Raw genomic sequence first — 16966 nt, forward strand, 5'->3', positions numbered from 1 at the left:
ACCACAGCTCTGGGGAAAGAGGATGCCTGGTGGGATGACCGTACACCTTGACCTTGACAGGTTGTTGTATTCACAGTCATGACTCTGCCCCACGGTCCCGAAAATGCTGGGGAGCCCCAAGCCTCCCAGGCTGTGCAGGTGCACAGGCTGGAACACAGGCAGGAGGAGGAGCAGAAAGAAGAGCGTCAGCACAGCCTGCGTATGGGCTCTTCCGTGCAGAGGAGGACCTACCGCAGCAGGTGGGAGCACCCTCCGCAGCGGGTGGGAGCACCCATCCCTGGCCCCTCCCCACCCCAGGACCCCAGTTTGAAGCATAGCCCAGCTGTCTGTAGAGCCTGTCTGAGAGGAGACACGGGCTGATGGGGGGAGTGTGTTGCGACTTTTTGTCACCATGTCAAAGCACCGAGAAAAACACATTAAGAGTGGGGGTTTGTTTTGGGTTTTTTTAGGGGGGCTAGCCATTTATGGGTTGCATTCCAGTCTTGACTCCACTGCTTTGAGCCTGAGGTGAGGCAGAGCAAATGTGACAATGTAGTGAGGAACAAGGAAAGGAGGGGGGAGCCTGGGACATGACAAAGCCCCCAAGACCTACTTCCTCCAACCAAGGTCCACCTCTGGATGTTTCTTCTGCTCCCAATAAAACCCTCGAACTGAACCTGTCAGGGGATCCATTGACTGACGAGCACACAGCCCTGTGGTCCAGTCACTTCTCAATGAGTAGATCTGCCAGCTGAGGACTGCGATTTCAACACAAGTCCTTTAGTGGATCCTCAGATCCAGATCCTAACAGGAGGCACAGTGTGTTCTCCGGAGCCCATCTGGGGTGAGCAGACACCCCTGCTCTCCGAGACCCCAGCATGAAGAGGGAGATTCAGTATGAGAAGGGAGCTCAGGGGGTGCCTGCTGGTACCCTAATGAATAGCCATGGTCTCAGGGACCCCAGGGAGTCCCCCAAGAGCAGTGACCTCCCTTTCTCCTGGCAGTGAGGAGGAACAGCAGTTCAGTTCCGAAGACTATGCCCTGGCTGCTGCCCTGGCCCTGACAGCCTCCTCAGAGTTGTCCTGGTAAGTCACATGACTGTCCCTGGATGAGGAAGGGCTGGCTGTCTTGACCCTGGTTCCTGTCCCCTGTCCCCCACCTCCCCACTGGGCTCCCACTGATACACAGTGGACCTGTCCGAAGTCCCTTTTGGAGGAAAAGGGCTGGGCAGGGTGCAAACCAGCCACTTTCTCCACACCCAGCTTCACACACACACACACACACACACTCTCACACACTCACACAGGCATACACACACACTCGCACACACTCGCACGCGCGCGCGCGCGCACACACACACACACAAGCACACACACTCACACACACTCACACACACCACACACACCACACACATTCACACACACCACACACACACACATACCACACACACACACACACACACACACACACACACACACACACACACACACACACGAAGAGTCCCCACAGCAGGAAAGGACTGTCCCCGAGCAGCTATCCTCATTACCCAAAGTAAGAGAGGGATTGGCCTTGGATTACAGAGCTGGAAACAATTGCAAGTCTCACACAAGAAACGGAAGGTCCCTGAATGCCTCTCCAGAGGTACCACAGCTCTGGCTTCGGCCCTGAGCTTAGAGGTCTGGGACACAGTCCTGCTGTCCTTAAACCAATCACTAGACCTCAGTTTCCTGCCCTATGAAATGGGGAGGGGAACACTTATCCACCTGGACACAGCAAAAATCAGTCAAGGAAGCCAGGCGTGATGATACACACCTTTAACCCCAGCACTCCGGAGGCAGAGGCAGGAAGATCTCTGTGAGTTTGAGGCCAGCCTGGTCTACCAAACAAGTTCCAAGACAGCCAAGGGCCACACAGAGAAACCCTGTCAATAATAATAATAATAATAATAATAATAATAATAATAAATCAGCCAATGTTTGTTGAGCAGCCCTCACACACTCCATTCGCATGCTTATTAAGTTCTGTTGGTTAGCAGGTCCCCCACATATATACACATTTACATACACACTTTTTTGAGGCAAGGTTTTATGTGGCCTAGGCTGGCTCAAACTTACTATGTAGTCAACGGTGGTCTTGAACTTTTGGTCCTGAGTTCCGGGACTGTAAGCATGTACTACCACATCTGGTTTATGTGGTTCTGTAGACCAAACCCAAGGCTCTGTGCATTTGAGGCAAGCACTCTACCAACTGAGCTGAACCCCCCAGTCCCCTTCCAAGGTGTCTGCAGGCAGAAGAGGATGCAAGGCTGCGCTTGGTCCTAACGCACACTCCCGAGGACCACTAACATGTGAGGGTGGGGGTACGACTGCTCCAGCCTCCATGGGCCCTGTCTGAGTCCTGACCCTGCAGGGAAGCTAAGCTGAGGCGCCAGACCACCACAGTAGAGCTGGAGGAGCGTGGACAGAGGCGCGTGGGCTTTGGCAATGACTTGGAGCGGATAGAGATGGCCTTCCTCCGGACCCAGAGGCTGCTGCGCCAGAGACGTGACTGGAAAGCCCTGCGTCAACGGGTGAGGCACTGGGGTCCCCCTTCCCGCCAGCCTTGGATCTAACACCCACCACAAGCCCTATGCTCACTCTCACCCCCTTCTCAAAGGAAAGGACTCAGGTCCTGGGTTCCAATCTCAATACCCCTATGCTTGGCTGAGTAACCTGGGAAAGGGTCAGGCTGTTCTTGAGCCTCAGTTTCCCGCCTGTGACTCGGGTGTGGCTGTAACAGCTCTGTGCTGAGGTAGAAATTAAATGAACTTAGATTTGTGACTTCTCAGTGTCTGTACGACCTTCTCAATTGTCCAGGGTCCGATGTCCCTTCCCTACCCGCTGTCCAGGTCAGACTTCAGGCAGCTTCTTTACATAACATATGGTGTTTTTCATGGATTGACTCACTTACTCCCCATTACAATCCCCAGGGAGGGGGTGAGCAAGTAGATATCCTCATCATCCTCATTTTACAGGCAAGGAGAATGAGGCTCTGCCTGTGATCCCATAGCTGGTCCTACAGCACATTCCCTGCCCACTGAGCAACACTGCCTCAAGGTGGAGTGGATGAGGGCTCAGCCAGTCTGAATGCTGGGGCTGGGGGGTGGCAACATTGTGGGAAACCCATCCCTGGCCCCTAGGAGTCACACACCCCTTCACCTCCAGACAGAGGAGAAGGTCCACGAGGCCAAGGAGCTGATTGAGCTGTGCTCTGGCCGCGGCCCCTGGTTCTGGATCCCGCTTCGCTCGCATGCCGTCTGGGAGCACACCACTGTACTGCTGACCTGCACTGTCCAGGGCTCGCCTCCATTCCAGGTCACCTGGTAAGCTCCTGGGGCTGGAGACCGAGTGTTCACTCTGCACCCATCTCGCTTGGAGGTCTTTGTGGTCCTCCATCTTCACCCAAGCTTCTTCTGTCTCAGCAAGGCCACAGCCCACAGACTCTGAGCTCTGCCCACCCTACACACAGAGCAACGACAGCTGCCTGGGAGCCTCAGGCCACCTCAGGCCTTGGTTATTCTTAGTCACCTTCCAGCCAGCCTGGGCCTGGAAGACTGGCCCCCTGGAGAGCCAGCCCTTGTAAAAATATGATTCTGGTGGTGTGAAAAGGAAGCTGAGCTGAGCTGAGCATCTTCAGCACTAGAGACTGTCTGGGAGGACGGAGAGCTTGGGATGAGAGGTGGGAGGGCAGGACCCTGCTGGGAGAGCAGGCTCAGATCTAGAGTGTGAGCCTAAAGTCAGGCCTAGCATTCCCTCCGCTGAGTCAGAGTGTGGCCTCAGGTGTATGATGTCACCTTCCCGGATCCTCCTGGTTTGCCTTCACCTCCTGCTCATACAATGGGCTGATGATCCCTTATCCAGCTGATGCATGGCTAAGGGTTTAATGTCCCACAGAGGAAGTCCTCAGACCTTGACAAGAGCTGGGAAAGTGCCAGGCATGGTTGCGCATGCCTGCAATCCCAGCACTCAGGAGGCTGAGGCGGGAGGATCATGTCTTTAAAAGAAAGAAAAATGGAAAGAGCTAGGAAAGCAGGAGACATTTCCAGAAGCATACCAGAACTCCAGAAGCCTCATGGCTGTGAGGGTTCCCCTGAGCAAGGTGGTGGAGATGGGGTAATAGTGGCCACTTCCTAGAAGGAGTCACGCTGTCCACAGAGTGGATCCAGTCCCTGTTCACAGGGTCTTAGGCCAATTGCCAGGCATGCTAGCGGATAAGGAAGGGGCTTCAACAATATTTACCATCAGCATAGCCTTCCCAGGCCCTGTCAGGGTCTCACCATCAAGGAACGCTCAGCCCAGGGAGGACTGGCCACAGAGAAGTATATTCATGGTCCTGCTCAGATCAAAGGGGACGGGGAGGGAAGGTAATGGCTGTCCAGGACTGAAGTGTCCAGGAAGGCTTCTCAGGAAGATGTGGCATGGGAGCTAGACGGTGAAAAGCCCATGATCCAAAAACAGAAAAAAAGGTAGCATCTTGCTGGGACCCGCTTTATACAGACCCAGAACTCATGTCCCGTTTGAGCCTTATCTAAGGTCACATAACCAAAGTGGACCAGGATTCGAATGCGGTAATCCTTCCAGGAGCCACAGAGCAAGAGACCAATAAGTAAACTCTTTTTTTTTTTTTTTTTTTTTTAAACTTAAAGCGCACAGTGCTGAGGAGTTGAGGACGGGAAGCATGCAGGCAGGAGATATCACAACCAAGAGTGGTATCTCCAGGGAGCTGGCCTCCAGGCTGGCCAGTTCCAGCTGGCACACTTTCAAAGCCAAGCACGGGGCAGTGTGCCGGGCATTGAGACCGAGGTGCTGTGGAGACGAAGGCAATCCTATGTGCAAGTGACTGGCCGCAGTGGGAGGTCTGCTTCCAACTCAGATCTGGGCTGAGTGGGCGTTCAGAGCCCCAGCTGTCCATCTGCAGCCAAGCCCCGCCCATCTTGGCTCTTAAGCCCACTTCTAAGGCATTCCATGGGAGCCTCTAAGAGGGGGATTGGTTTCTGCTCCAGCCAACAAGGCCAGCCCCACAGGGCCAAGCATTCCTGAAAAGGGAGAAGTCAAGGCCAGGATGTCCAGCCCCACTGACTCTGGTGGCCCCAGGGGCCCCTGGCTCTGTGATCCCAGAGCAGAACCATGTGACTGGTCTCTAAGGGTAATTATCGCTGCTCAAGATCCAGGCTTGTCAAGAGAGTCCATTCATTCAGTAACTATTGAGCATTTCCTAGCTGCAGAAGCACTGGGAAGACTCAAACACACAGCCTTACCCTAGGGAGGCCAACACGCTGAGCCCCGGGTTACACAAACTGGAGCTGGTGTCACTGAGGGTGCTGGAGTTGGTGTGGCTGAGGATACTGGAGCTGGTGTTGCTCACTGAGGGTGCTGGAGCTGGTGTTGCTCACTGAGGGTGCTGGAGCTGGTGTTGTTGAGGGTGCTGGAGCTGGTGTCACTGAGGGTGCTGGAGCTGGTGTCACTGAGGGTGCTGGAGCTGGTGTCACTGAGGGTGCTGGAGTTGGTGTGGCTGAGGATACTGGAGCTGGTGTCGCTGAGGGTGCTGGAGCTGGTGTTGCTCACTGAGGGTGCTGGAGCTGGTGTTGCTCACTGAGGGTGCTGGAGCTGGTGTCCCTGAGGGTGCTGGAGCTGGTGTCACTGAGGGTGCTGGAGCTGGTGTTGCTCACTGAGGGTGCTGGAGCTGGTGTTGCTCACTGAGGGTGCTGGAGCTGGTGTTGCTCACTGAGGGTACTGGAGCTGGTGTCACTGAGGGTGCTGGAGCTGGTGTCGCTCACTGTGGGTGGACTTGCTACTTAGGGCAGGCAGGGGAGGGGTCTGTCCTCCGGTGGCGCACAGTAGAAGCCAGCGCTCTACTTGGGACCGCATGTGAACAGGAAGGAGAAACCCAAGTCTGGGTATTTGGGGGAGCTCGGTGCTTAGAGGGGTGCCAGGAAGAGGCGAAGGGAGGGGTCAGCAACAGCTGGAAAGCAGGCTGGAGCCAGACAAGGTGTGACTGACCAGCCCAGGTACATGGGAGATGATGGGGAGTTCTGGCAGCTTCAATGTCAGAGACATTGTAAGGGAGAGACACGGAAAATGCCCACTCCAGGCAGCTAGGGCCCTCGGCCAGGTTGATCAGGTCAAGGGAGGCCCACTCTGGCCATGGTTAGCCCACAGAAATAAACCTCGAATCTCACTAAAGTCACCTAAAATAGATCTTTCAAAGGACCCTCAAAAATAAAATCTAGGGCTGCAGAGATGGCTTAACAGTTAAGAATGAGTACTGTTCTTCCAAAGGTCCAGAGTTCGATTCCCAGCACCCATGCTGGTAACTCACAACTGCCTATAACTCCAGCTCAATGAAGCCCAAGTCTCTGGTTTCTACAGGTTCGAATGCACAGTTCCCCCCACACCTCCTGCACATAATTATTTTTAATTTAAAAAAAAAAAAAAGAGCTGGGTTGTGGTTCCAGGACAGCCAGAGATACGTAGTGAGACCCTGTCTCAAAGTCAATCAATCAATCAATAAAATCTAGCATCAAAATACACTGGGAAGGCTAAGCGTAGAAACACAGGCCTATGATCCCTGTTTTCAGGAGGCTGACTGAGGTAGGAAGGTCACAAATATGAGACTGGCATGGGCTACCCAGTCAGACACTGTCCCCAAGAACCATGAGATTTAGGCAAATAGTAAAAGTTTCTCTCGTGAGGCCCCTAGCTGGAAGTGCAGGATGAGGCCGAGGGCCTTGTGGTGCAGGCCACGCCCTGAGCTACAGCTGCTGCGTCTTGAGAGGAAGGCTGGACAGGCTGAGGTGTCTGGAATGTTCCTGACAGGTGTGGGCTAGGGGTCTGGCCCTCGGAGCTGGTGTGTGCCCAGATTAGGCACTGCCCTCCCCACAGGGGATTTAGCTGGGCCCCTTTCTGAAATGCATACAGCCTAGGGACAGGGTGGGTGTGCCTCTGTTCCGTGACCAAGGAGATAAACAGAGCACCCAGGACAGACAGGCTGGGTCCAAGGAAGGCCTTGTCCTCAGCCTGGGGCGCCCTCTGTCTGCAACAAGATGCCCTCCTCTTCAACCTTAACTGCCAGCACTGGAGCAGGAAGAGGCATGTCTGCATTCACCACACACACACACACACACACACACACACACACACACACACACACCACCACCACCACCACCACCACTACCACCACCACAACAACAACAATACTAGGGGTATGCTCAGAATTTAGCACTTGCCTGGGATGTATGAGTCCTCAGCAGGACTACACACACACACACACACACACACACACACACACACACACTCCACACTGGTCCAGGTCCTACACCAGAAGTCCTAATTTTATCTGGGACACAGCCTGCCTCCTGGGCATGGAATTACTTTATCTTCCAGCAGCTTAAATAAGGTAGGAATTCGTTTTTTCTGGTGTCTGAACACAGCACCAGCCACCGGCAATTCTGCCCACAGTGTCCCAGCCTTCTTCCAGCCATAGGACACAGAGGAGGTCACAGTGATGCGAAGTGTGTTGTCAGCAGCCACGTGGCACCTGTCCTCATTTGCTGTTGACCATTGTCATATGACCACACCTCCCAGAGGGAAGGGCCAGGAGACAGGCAGTATGTTGGGAGGCGCCAAGGTAAATCCTGTTTCTTTAGGACTAATATGAAGGAGCAATGGGTGGTCTCTGACGCAGACCCTACAAGGCGTGTGTCAAACACCATACATAGTGAAGAGCCTCCTGGGCTGCTGAGACAAACCTGGGCCTCATGTGTGGAAGGCAAACGTTCCACGCTGAGGCTGCACCCCAGCTCTGTGGAGATCTGGAAGGTTCCTTGGGTGATTCAATAGAGAGCTAAAATGAAGAACAGAAAGCCAGATGTGGAGGTGCACACCTGTAATCCCAACACTCAGAAAGCTGAGCCCTGAAGATCTCAAACTCAAGGCTCATGTGAGCTACATAGTAAGACCCTGTCTCCGAAGAAGATGGAGGAGGTGGGGAAGAGGAGAGGAGGAGGTGGAGGAGGAGGGAGGAAGGGGGAAGAGGAAGACACGCAGCAGCAACTAGGCTTGGTGGCTGTCCACTCGTGATCCCAGCGCTTGAGAGATGGAGGCAGGAGGATTAGCAATTCATGGTCATCCTTGGCTACATTTCCAAATCAAGGCTAGCCCAGGCTACCTGAGACCCAATTTCAAAACTTTAATAAATAAACGACAGTAATTATAATCTCTGCCATGGGGAGTTATAGAGAGGGGTTGTGGGGCTTTTGTTGGTACAGGCCCCCCAAAGAGGAGCAAAAACACAAGGCTTAGTCCTTGGTGTGCCCTGGAAGTGCCTCTGGTAGCAGCCCCAGACGGGGGCGGATCTCTGAACAGTGAGCAGGGCCGAGGAAGTGTTACCCCCACCTCAGGATCACAGCAGTTCTGCAGCGTCAGCCCTGTGTGCAGGGCCAGCCCAGTGCACTCCCACTCCCCAGGTGAGGACACCGAGGCTGGCAGTGAAAGTGCCCTGGGTGTTGCCAGCCGGTGAGCGGCCCATGACGGAGGCTGGAATCCAGGCCCGAGAAGCTCGGCGCTCCTCCTGCTCACGGCAGCTACTCTGTCTCAACAGGTACAAGAATGACATCCGGATTGACCCCCGCCTCTTTCCAGCCGGCAAGTACCGAATGACCAACAACTACGGACTCCTGACCCTGGAGATCAGGAGGTAAACCACAGACCCAACGTGGCCCTTCCATGACTCGGGTCCCAACACCACTGAGACCAAAGCTGGACCCTGGTGCCCAGGTTTAGTCATCCTCAGAAGGCTTGTAAGACCAGGGGGAAACCTTAGGGGTATAGTAAGACTGGTCTTTGAAGCAAGAGAGATCTTGCCCCAAGTGCCAGGGAACGCTTGGCTTGCTGATTGGGCCAGATGGACACATCCCACTCCTACTCTGTCATCAAGGTACCTTGGACAGGAACCAGTCCTGCTTTTTTTGGGCACACACAGGGTTGATCTGGCTGGTGATGAGACCCAGGCCTGAAACAGAAGATCTGGGCATTGTGCCTGGCTCTGGCATGGACTGGCACTAGTCCTCAGCAAGTCTACTGGCCTGTGTGAAAGGAGGCAACCCTGCTCCTGGTTTTTGACTTGGAGATGTCAATAGGGCAGGAGGTGGTACCTGGAAAGAGGCACAGACAGCTAGCTGCATTGAGTTTCAGTTGCTGTGGGATTCTGGGAGAATCGCTTCACCTTTCTGATCTTCTACAGTCAGTAATGAATGCAGTATGGAACACGATATTTTCAAAGCCCTTGGGCTGGTTTAGGCTGATGAGATAGCCCTAGTTTTTCAGAGAGACCCAGTGACCAGCCCAAAGACGCACAGCCCAGAGTCTTCCCACCAGGCTTCCTTCTCACCCAGCCTTTCCCATCTGCAGAGCGGCGTGTGCTCCTACCAGATTCTCCCTCCCTCCTTTTCAGATGTACGGTTGAAGACTCAGCCACCTATACTGTGCTAGTGAAGAATGCCTATGGCCAGGCCTCTTCCTTCGCCAAAGTCCTCATCCGCTGTAAGTCCACACATCCTCAGCAGGTCGGGTCCCGAAAGCTCCAAACCAGCAGATGGTCATGGACCTACAGTCACACATGAAGAAAGGGTCATGGTGGCTGAGATTGGGAATCCAGGGGGCCTTTGGACTGAGAGAGCCTCCTCTCTCAGACTAGCAAGGACAGCTAGGTAAGTTGATGGCATAAGCGTGACAAAACAGGAACCCCTGTCCCTGGAAATTGATGTGGAGAGCCACCAGGAGGAGAAGGAAGGTGCTAACTTCCCCCGAGCACTCATTATGCATCGAGGGTATACACTCTCTCTATCCTGTGCCGGCCTTGAACTTAGCTCTGTCTACAGGGTCATAACAGGCATGGCCAAGTCACTAGATTTTGTGTGGACAAAGTAGGTAGACGGACTAGAAAAGGAGGACTGCCCTCCATGTGGAGGACAAAACAGACTGGGTTCAGGCCCCAACGCCCCTTGACAGCCCTCCGTGGAGAACCTAGTCGACTGTTCCAGGTGACCATGTCTGCCCATCTCCATGAACATGTTGGAGCCTGACCCAAATGAGAGCCTCCAAGAGGGTGGTCCAGGCGCGCAGAGGATGTCTAAGCCTCCCGACGGCCTCCCCCACTGATGCTCTTGGCTTTCTCGTGTGCATTTTCCTGTTGGTCTCGATTTGCCCCATGAACATTCAAACAGCACAGCTCACAGCAGGTCAGACACCCAGGCATCAGCCAGACCTGGCTTCCCACCCTGCCTCTGCCCCAGCTAGCTGGGACCCTGCTTCTGCCTCAGACTGCCATACTGCTCCTGGGAGAGGATGTTGTCCTCTGTCCCTCTGTGAATGCCACACCTGGCTTTCAGGACTCTGGAGTGAGAGGCCCGCGGTTGGTGTATTCTCTCTGTGTGTCTCTCTGTCTCTGTCTCTGTGTCTCTTTCTCTCTCTCTCTCTGACCCTCATCCAAGCAGGGCAGCTGTCCAGCCCTGCCCTCCTTGCTTGTCTCCATCCTTGTTAAACTGTCCTGCGCAATCCTCTACTCTGTACATTCCTGAGATAGCTCTTGGGAGGCAGCTGTCCCCGTCACCAATCCTGCTCCTCTATGTAGACATTTGAGCTGCCCCCTAGCCTGTGCCCAGAGTGAAGCCCAAGGTCATACACTGGCCATACACTGTCTCTCTGGCCAACCCTCTCTCCCTCCCTCCATCAAGGCCAGCAATTCAAGGATCCCTGCCCAGGGCATCAGCTCACAGATACTATTGCTGCCCTCTATGTCATCTCCATGGTAACAGGGGTGCTGTCTCTACGCATGTTCCTGTGCTGGGAGACAAGACCCAAGGGTCTAATACTGAACCTCCCACCAGCTCTGTGTGCCACCTGGAACCTCCCCCTACCCTTTCCGGACCTAACCCTGGGACCAGGGTCACATCATGGCTCAGGCTGCTGGGGTTAGCTGGGTGACTCTGCCTCGGTTTCTCCATCTGTGAGGATAGCTCTTGGCTGGCTGGGGTGGGGGGTGCCATGTCTATTTTACTCTGAACTTCCAGTCTCTGTGACGATACCCACCAGAAAGCCCAGAATCTCTGGCCAGGATTGTCCCCTTTGAGGACAGTGTACAATCCTGTCAGGAACTCCAGACAGAGGAGGAAAACCAGCATTTATGAAGCACCTACTGTGTACAGGGCACTGACTGGGGCCAGTTTGTCCACAACCCACATCTTCAAGGAGCACTCACAGCTCCCATTTTATTGGTAAAGAAACTGAGGCACAGGAACATAATGATTTTTTCCCCAGGGGTGCTGCAGGGGTCACTGACATGTCAGGACTCAAACCCACACCCAAGGCCATGTCCCCAAATGTATAGGATTGTGGGATCTGAGTCCTCTCTAGCCATGTTTGCCTTATTTTTGCAGCTTACCTGGGAAAGGATGCTGGCTTTGATTCCGAGATCTTTAAACGTAAGTGAGCTGGGGGGTGGGGGGAGTGCATAGGGTGTCTGGGATCCTTCCTGCTCAGAATAGTCACTATTGCCTGCAAAGGCTGTCCACAGAAGGCTATCTGTCACAGGCACAGTTTCCTACTGACATGCCCACTTACGGGGTTCCCTCCTCCCACCCCACGATGTCTTTCCCTGCTGATACCCCTTTGAGAACTGTGAATCCTGACCTAGAGGAATGAGGACAGCCCAGAAGAGTCCTTGCTCCCATTTAGTCCCTGGGACAGGCTGGTGTTCAAAAGGACTTTGATCTCATGTTTCTGTCCCCACCCAGGATCTATGTTCGGCCCCAGCGTGGAGTTTACATCAGTGTTGAAGCCAATCTTTGCCCGAGAGAAAGAGCCCTTCTCCCTGACCTGCTTGTTCTCGGACGATGTGTTAGAAGCTGAGCAGAGGATCCAGTGGTTCAGAGACGGTGAGGCCTTGGCCTTCCAAGGCAGAGCCCCACTCCCTCCCAACCAGGGACAACACCCAGTCAGCCATGCCCTTTCCCCAGGCAGCGCCAGAGGAGTGACGGGCACAACCAGGTGGAGTCACGAGTTGTCTCCGCTTCTTTTCCTGGTGCCGAGATACAGCACCCTGGCAATAGCAGCTTGAGGGAGAAAGGATTTATTTTGGCTCATGGTTCAAGGGCACAGTCTACCATGGCAGGGAAGCCATGACAGCAGGAACATGAAGCGGCTGGTCACATCCCATCCACAGCTAGGGAAGCAGAGAGCAGTGAGCGATGAACGCTAGCTTCTGCTCAGCGCCCTTTCCCTAGACAGTCCAGGACCCGGTCAGGGAAAGTGCTGCTCTTGTGGATGGGTCTTCCCACCTCAACGAATGCAATCAAGAAAATCCCCCACAGGCACACCCTGAACTCACAGTCTTATTCTTAAGCATCCTTACTTAGTCTGATGGAGGAGGCTCAGCGCTGTCCTTAGGAATCCCTACTCTGAGGGGAAGAAACAGCTAGTCTGATAGAAGGCACCAGACCCATCCCTAGGAGACAGCTGTTCAAGGAAGGGTCGTGGCTGCTTCTTGAGGTGCCCTCAGTCTGAGGGAGGCAATCAGTCTGCTCTGAAGAGCACCATCTCTGGGGGTGCTGGGGGCACAGTTCGCTCAGTCCTTAGAAATCATCCTGCCTCAGATTTGCCCCAAGCTCCTGTCTGTTTCTATCTGCCCCACTTTGGACTCCAAGACTCCACTCTGAATTCAGGTCCAGGAGTGGGTAGAGATGAGCATGGCCTTCAGGAGTTGTATGTCAGAGAAGCCACCAGAGCCACTGCCAGTGAGGTCTACCCAGGTGGCTGTGATCAGGCACCGGCCTCATGTGTCTCCCCTACCCTGGAGTGAGCAATGATATTTGAGACAAAGGGACCAGAGGCCAAGGTCAGGGGGTAAGACAGGCTGTGTGGCTCATTCCAGGCTTTTTGAAGACAGTGTATGATGTACGAGTGCATACATGTGTACAAGTGCATGCACGTGTGTGTGTGTGTGTGTGTGTGTGTGTGTGTGTGTGTGTGTGTGTGTGTTCAAGATAAAGAGCTCCAGACTGGGAAAGGCTAGAGCAGGCTGCTCTGTGAGGACAGGGGACAGTTGAGCCTCTGGTCCTGACTGTGGCCAGGCCTGCAGCCTAAGAACAAGGAACACACAGCCTCCCTCCCTCCCCATGCCCTTGCCTTGAGCCCAGGGAGGAGGCACCTGCTGGGGGGTGGAGTGGAGGAACGCCGAGGAACAGCTGCAATAACAAGACCTGTGTGTTCTCCCAAACCTGTCCATCATTCAAAATAGAGTGCTGACAGGAAGACAGGAAGGAGGGGCTCCGGAGACAAGAAAGGACTGTCCTCCAAGGCAGCTCAGGGAAGGCTGCTGGGAGAGCCCCACTCAAGGTCCTAGTCACAGACCGCCCAGTCCTTCTGCTGACCTCTGCCCCCCCCTTGCCCAGGCCTCTGCCCTCCTCACTGTGAGAGACCCTGGCCCTTCACTGAGCTCCCTCTCTCTCAGTCCACTTCCTACATTAAAGTGCAGAAGCAGCCCTTTTGACAGGGGACTTGCCTACCAAGCCTGAAGGCCTGGCTTCCATTCCCAGAACCGCATAAGTATGGCATGAAAGCATATGCCTGTCGTCCCAGCACCCAGGAGGCAGAGGCAGGAGACTCAGAAGTCTGAAGGATACATAGGCTACATGAGACTTTATCTCAAAAAAAAAAAAAAAATCACTACTTCCATCCAGTGAGTCCCCCATGAGAACCCTCATGAAGGCTTCCTCTCTTCTTCCCACAGAACTAGTTCCTCACCTGCTCATTATCTTCCTAATCCTTTACCCTCTCCTTGAGCCCCAACCTCCCTGAGCTCTGGTCCCATCCTCCAAATATCTTAGAAGAAAGTCCAGAGCCCGAACTGACAGATCTCTGAAAGCCCTTAGGGGATCTACCTCCACCATCAACTTGGACCTCAGCCTTCAGCCACACCAGCTCTCTCTTGCCCCTGGCCAGGGCCTCCAGAACCCCGAGCTGCTGTGAGCTCCTGGGTGAGGCCAGGATCCCCCATGAGCTCACACTGGACCATGTTCCCCTCCACAGGCAGGCTGCTGAGGTCTTCAAGCCGCAGGCAGATGCTCTATGCAGACCGCCAGGCATCCGTGAGGGTGTCCTGTGCCTACAAGGAGGATGAAGGGCTCTATATGGTCCGAGTTTCCTCCCCCTTTGGGCCGCAGGAGCAGAGTGCTTACGTCTTTATAAGAGGTAAGGGGTGGTGCTCAAGAGGAGCAGCTGGAACCAGAGACCACAGCTCGGCAGGGGAGACTTTGTCCAAGGTCCCTGCACTCTTCAAAGCCTGGGTTCCTCTGCTATAAGATGAGGAGCTGGGTTGGGTCCCTGCTGTAGCAACATCCTGTGGATCCTAAGAGACACAACCAAGTCTCCACAGTCCCCAATAGGAGACGCAGTGGGGACCAGGAGGGAGGGCTCTGTACAGTGTTGGAAGGTTCTGGTCACTGACTTCTGCTTCTGGTGTCTTAACCCTGCTTGTATTCAGCTCCTGGCTTGGTGGTTCTGTGAGCAGGGTGTCCGTGAATGTATTGCTTTACCTCTGTGAGACTCGATTCCTCAGCTCTAAAACGGACATTGCTCTGGAGTTCACAGATCGATTGTTCAGATGCCTGGTATAAAATGGCACCTAATAAATGACACGTCGCCCCTCCCCCAGATGCATCTGTCTAGCAGGGGCCAGGTTAGCCCCCAGTCACTGGTCCTCCAGGTCAGAACAGGCCCTGGAGGACTCAGGGAAAAGGAGGTCAGACAGGGGGTAGGGGGAGGTCTAGGGGCCAAATGGTCTCAGAGGATGAGTCCTTGTTGTTGGTTGTTTTTGCTCTTTTTGGGGGGGCCCACCACCCGGCTTCCAAATCATGCATGGAGACTTATTCTTACTTATAAATGTCCCCTCCTTAGCTTGGCTTGCTTCTTGCCAGCTTTTCTTAAATTATGCCCTCTATCTTTTGCCTCTGGACTTTTCCTGTTCTCTTACTTCTGTAAATCCTCCTCCTTCTCTGGCTACTTCTTTGATCTTTCCTCCCAGATTCCTTTGTTTTGTTTTGTTTTGTTTTTTCAAGACAGGGTTTCTCTGTTGTAGCTTTGGTACCTGTCCTGGATCTCGCTCTGTAGATCAGGCTGGCTTCGAACTCACAGAGATCCGCCTGGCTCTGCCTCCTGAGTGCTGGGATTAAAGGTGTGCGCCACCACTGTCTGGCTCAGATTTCACCTTCTTTTAATTCTCTGTGCCTGCCAGCCCTGCCTATTTCTCTCTCCTGCCTTGCTATTGGCCATTCAGCTCTTTATTAGACCATCAGGTGTTCTGGACAGGCACAGTAACACAGCTTCACAGGGTTAAACAAATGTAACATAGACAAAAGTAACACACCTTAAAATAATATTCCCTAACAAGTCCTTCCCCCCCCCCCTCTGGGGTTCAGATGCTGCAGCTGAGAAGCCAGGAGTCCCAGGCTCCCCACTAAATGTCCGGTGTCTGAATGTGCATAGAGACTGCCTGACCCTGACCTGGGCCCCACCCAGTGACACCCGGGGCAGCATCATCACTGGTTACTCCATCGAGCTGTGAGTTACATTCTGGTGTGGCAAAGCCGCTTGGGCAGAATACTGACAAACAGCTTGTTGTGGGGGTCGGGGCAAGAGGTGGGAAAAACAAACTCTGAGCTAGGTGTCTCACCCCTGATTCTCAGAACAGGGCAAGGGACTAACAGTAAGAAACAGCTTAGAGACAGTGCAAGGTGTCCATTTTTCCAAATCTCTTTCACAGTGATGCCTAGAATTCTGGGACAAAACCGTTAAGTACTTTGAAGCCTGAGTCCCTGTGAATTTGGTGGCTAGGTCAGACCCCAGAAGGGGACACACTGAGAGTGGGGAAGGAGGGGTGCAGACACAGAACTCCCTACCTCCTTCATGTGCTGTGGACGCTGAAGCCGGAGCTAAGGAGAAAACCAGGCCTAAGAGAAGAGGGGGCGGTGACTGCTGTGTGGCCTGGGCCGGTTTTCTAGCTCTCTAAGAATGCAGGGACAGAGGAAGACAAAATCCAAGTGGGGGTGAAGGTCCCATCATGGTGTTGTGGACACAGCTCTCCAGAGGCACTGGACCTTCCCATCATGGCGGTGGATGGTGAAAGGTCTCTAGGCCCAGGCTGGGGCAAGGCTTCTTTCTAAGTGGGAGTAGAGGACGTGCATAGGCAGAAGGCAGCTTGTGTGCAGGAAACAGCCCCTGTAGGGGCTCAGACATGAAGGGCTGAAAGCCAGGGTCTATTTCCACAGGTGCCAGGGTGATTCGGAGGAATGGGTGCCCTGCCATATGGCCCCTGGGGGAACCTGTCGGTGCCCGATCCAAGGCCTCATTGAAGGGCAGAGCTATCGATTCCGAGTGCGAGCCATGAGCAAGGCCGGCAGCAGCCTCCCTTCCAAGGCCTCAGAAGTGGTTGTCATGGGTGACCATGATGCAGCCCAGAGGAAGACAGGTGAGTGTGGAGATCCTGAGGGGACCCTGGAGGGACCCAGTCAGGGCTCTCAGAATAGACTGCCTCAATGGGAAAGAGGTGACCTGGTGCCCGTTGTCAATGCTACTGTAAAACACCTAATAAACAGTGTAAGAAAGGAAACGGCTTGTTTGGGCTCCCAGTTTGAGGGTACAGTCCCTCACAGCGGGAGAGCCATGACCCTGGGAGCACAAAGCAGCTGGTCACATTGTATTCATGGTCAGGAAGCAGAGAGAGACGGCCACCACTGGTGATCTCAATTTCTTCTTTTTACTTAGTCCAGAACCCCAGACCACAGAATGATGCCACATGGCAGCTCACAATCATCTGTAACTCCAGTTCCAGGGGGCCTGACACCCTCACACAGACATACATGCAGGCAAAACACCTGTGTACATAAAATAAAAAA

At 54.0% G+C, this 16966-nt stretch overlaps 1 protein-coding gene across 1 annotated transcript in view; it reads left to right on the forward strand.

The window, feature by feature from the left end:
• Positions 1 to 23: 23 nt before the first annotated feature.
• Positions 24 to 16966, forward strand: part of Myom3 (myomesin 3) — a 49273-nt gene continuing 32330 nt past the window's right edge. The window contains exons 1-11 of the mRNA XM_006975675.3: positions 24 to 239; positions 984 to 1064; positions 2389 to 2548; positions 3183 to 3340; positions 8617 to 8712; positions 9469 to 9557; positions 11453 to 11497; positions 11810 to 11950; positions 14103 to 14264; positions 15491 to 15632; positions 16340 to 16539. Coding sequence (XP_006975737.2) covers positions 79 to 239; positions 984 to 1064; positions 2389 to 2548; positions 3183 to 3340; positions 8617 to 8712; positions 9469 to 9557; positions 11453 to 11497; positions 11810 to 11950; positions 14103 to 14264; positions 15491 to 15632; positions 16340 to 16539 — 1435 coding nt within the window. The 5' untranslated portion in view covers positions 24 to 78. The remainder of the gene's footprint in view (positions 240 to 983; positions 1065 to 2388; positions 2549 to 3182; positions 3341 to 8616; positions 8713 to 9468; positions 9558 to 11452; positions 11498 to 11809; positions 11951 to 14102; positions 14265 to 15490; positions 15633 to 16339; positions 16540 to 16966) is intronic.

This window comes from Peromyscus maniculatus, chromosome 2, assembly GCF_049852395.1.
Source record: "Peromyscus maniculatus bairdii isolate BWxNUB_F1_BW_parent chromosome 2, HU_Pman_BW_mat_3.1, whole genome shotgun sequence".
Taxonomy (NCBI): domain Eukaryota; kingdom Metazoa; phylum Chordata; class Mammalia; order Rodentia; family Cricetidae; genus Peromyscus; species Peromyscus maniculatus.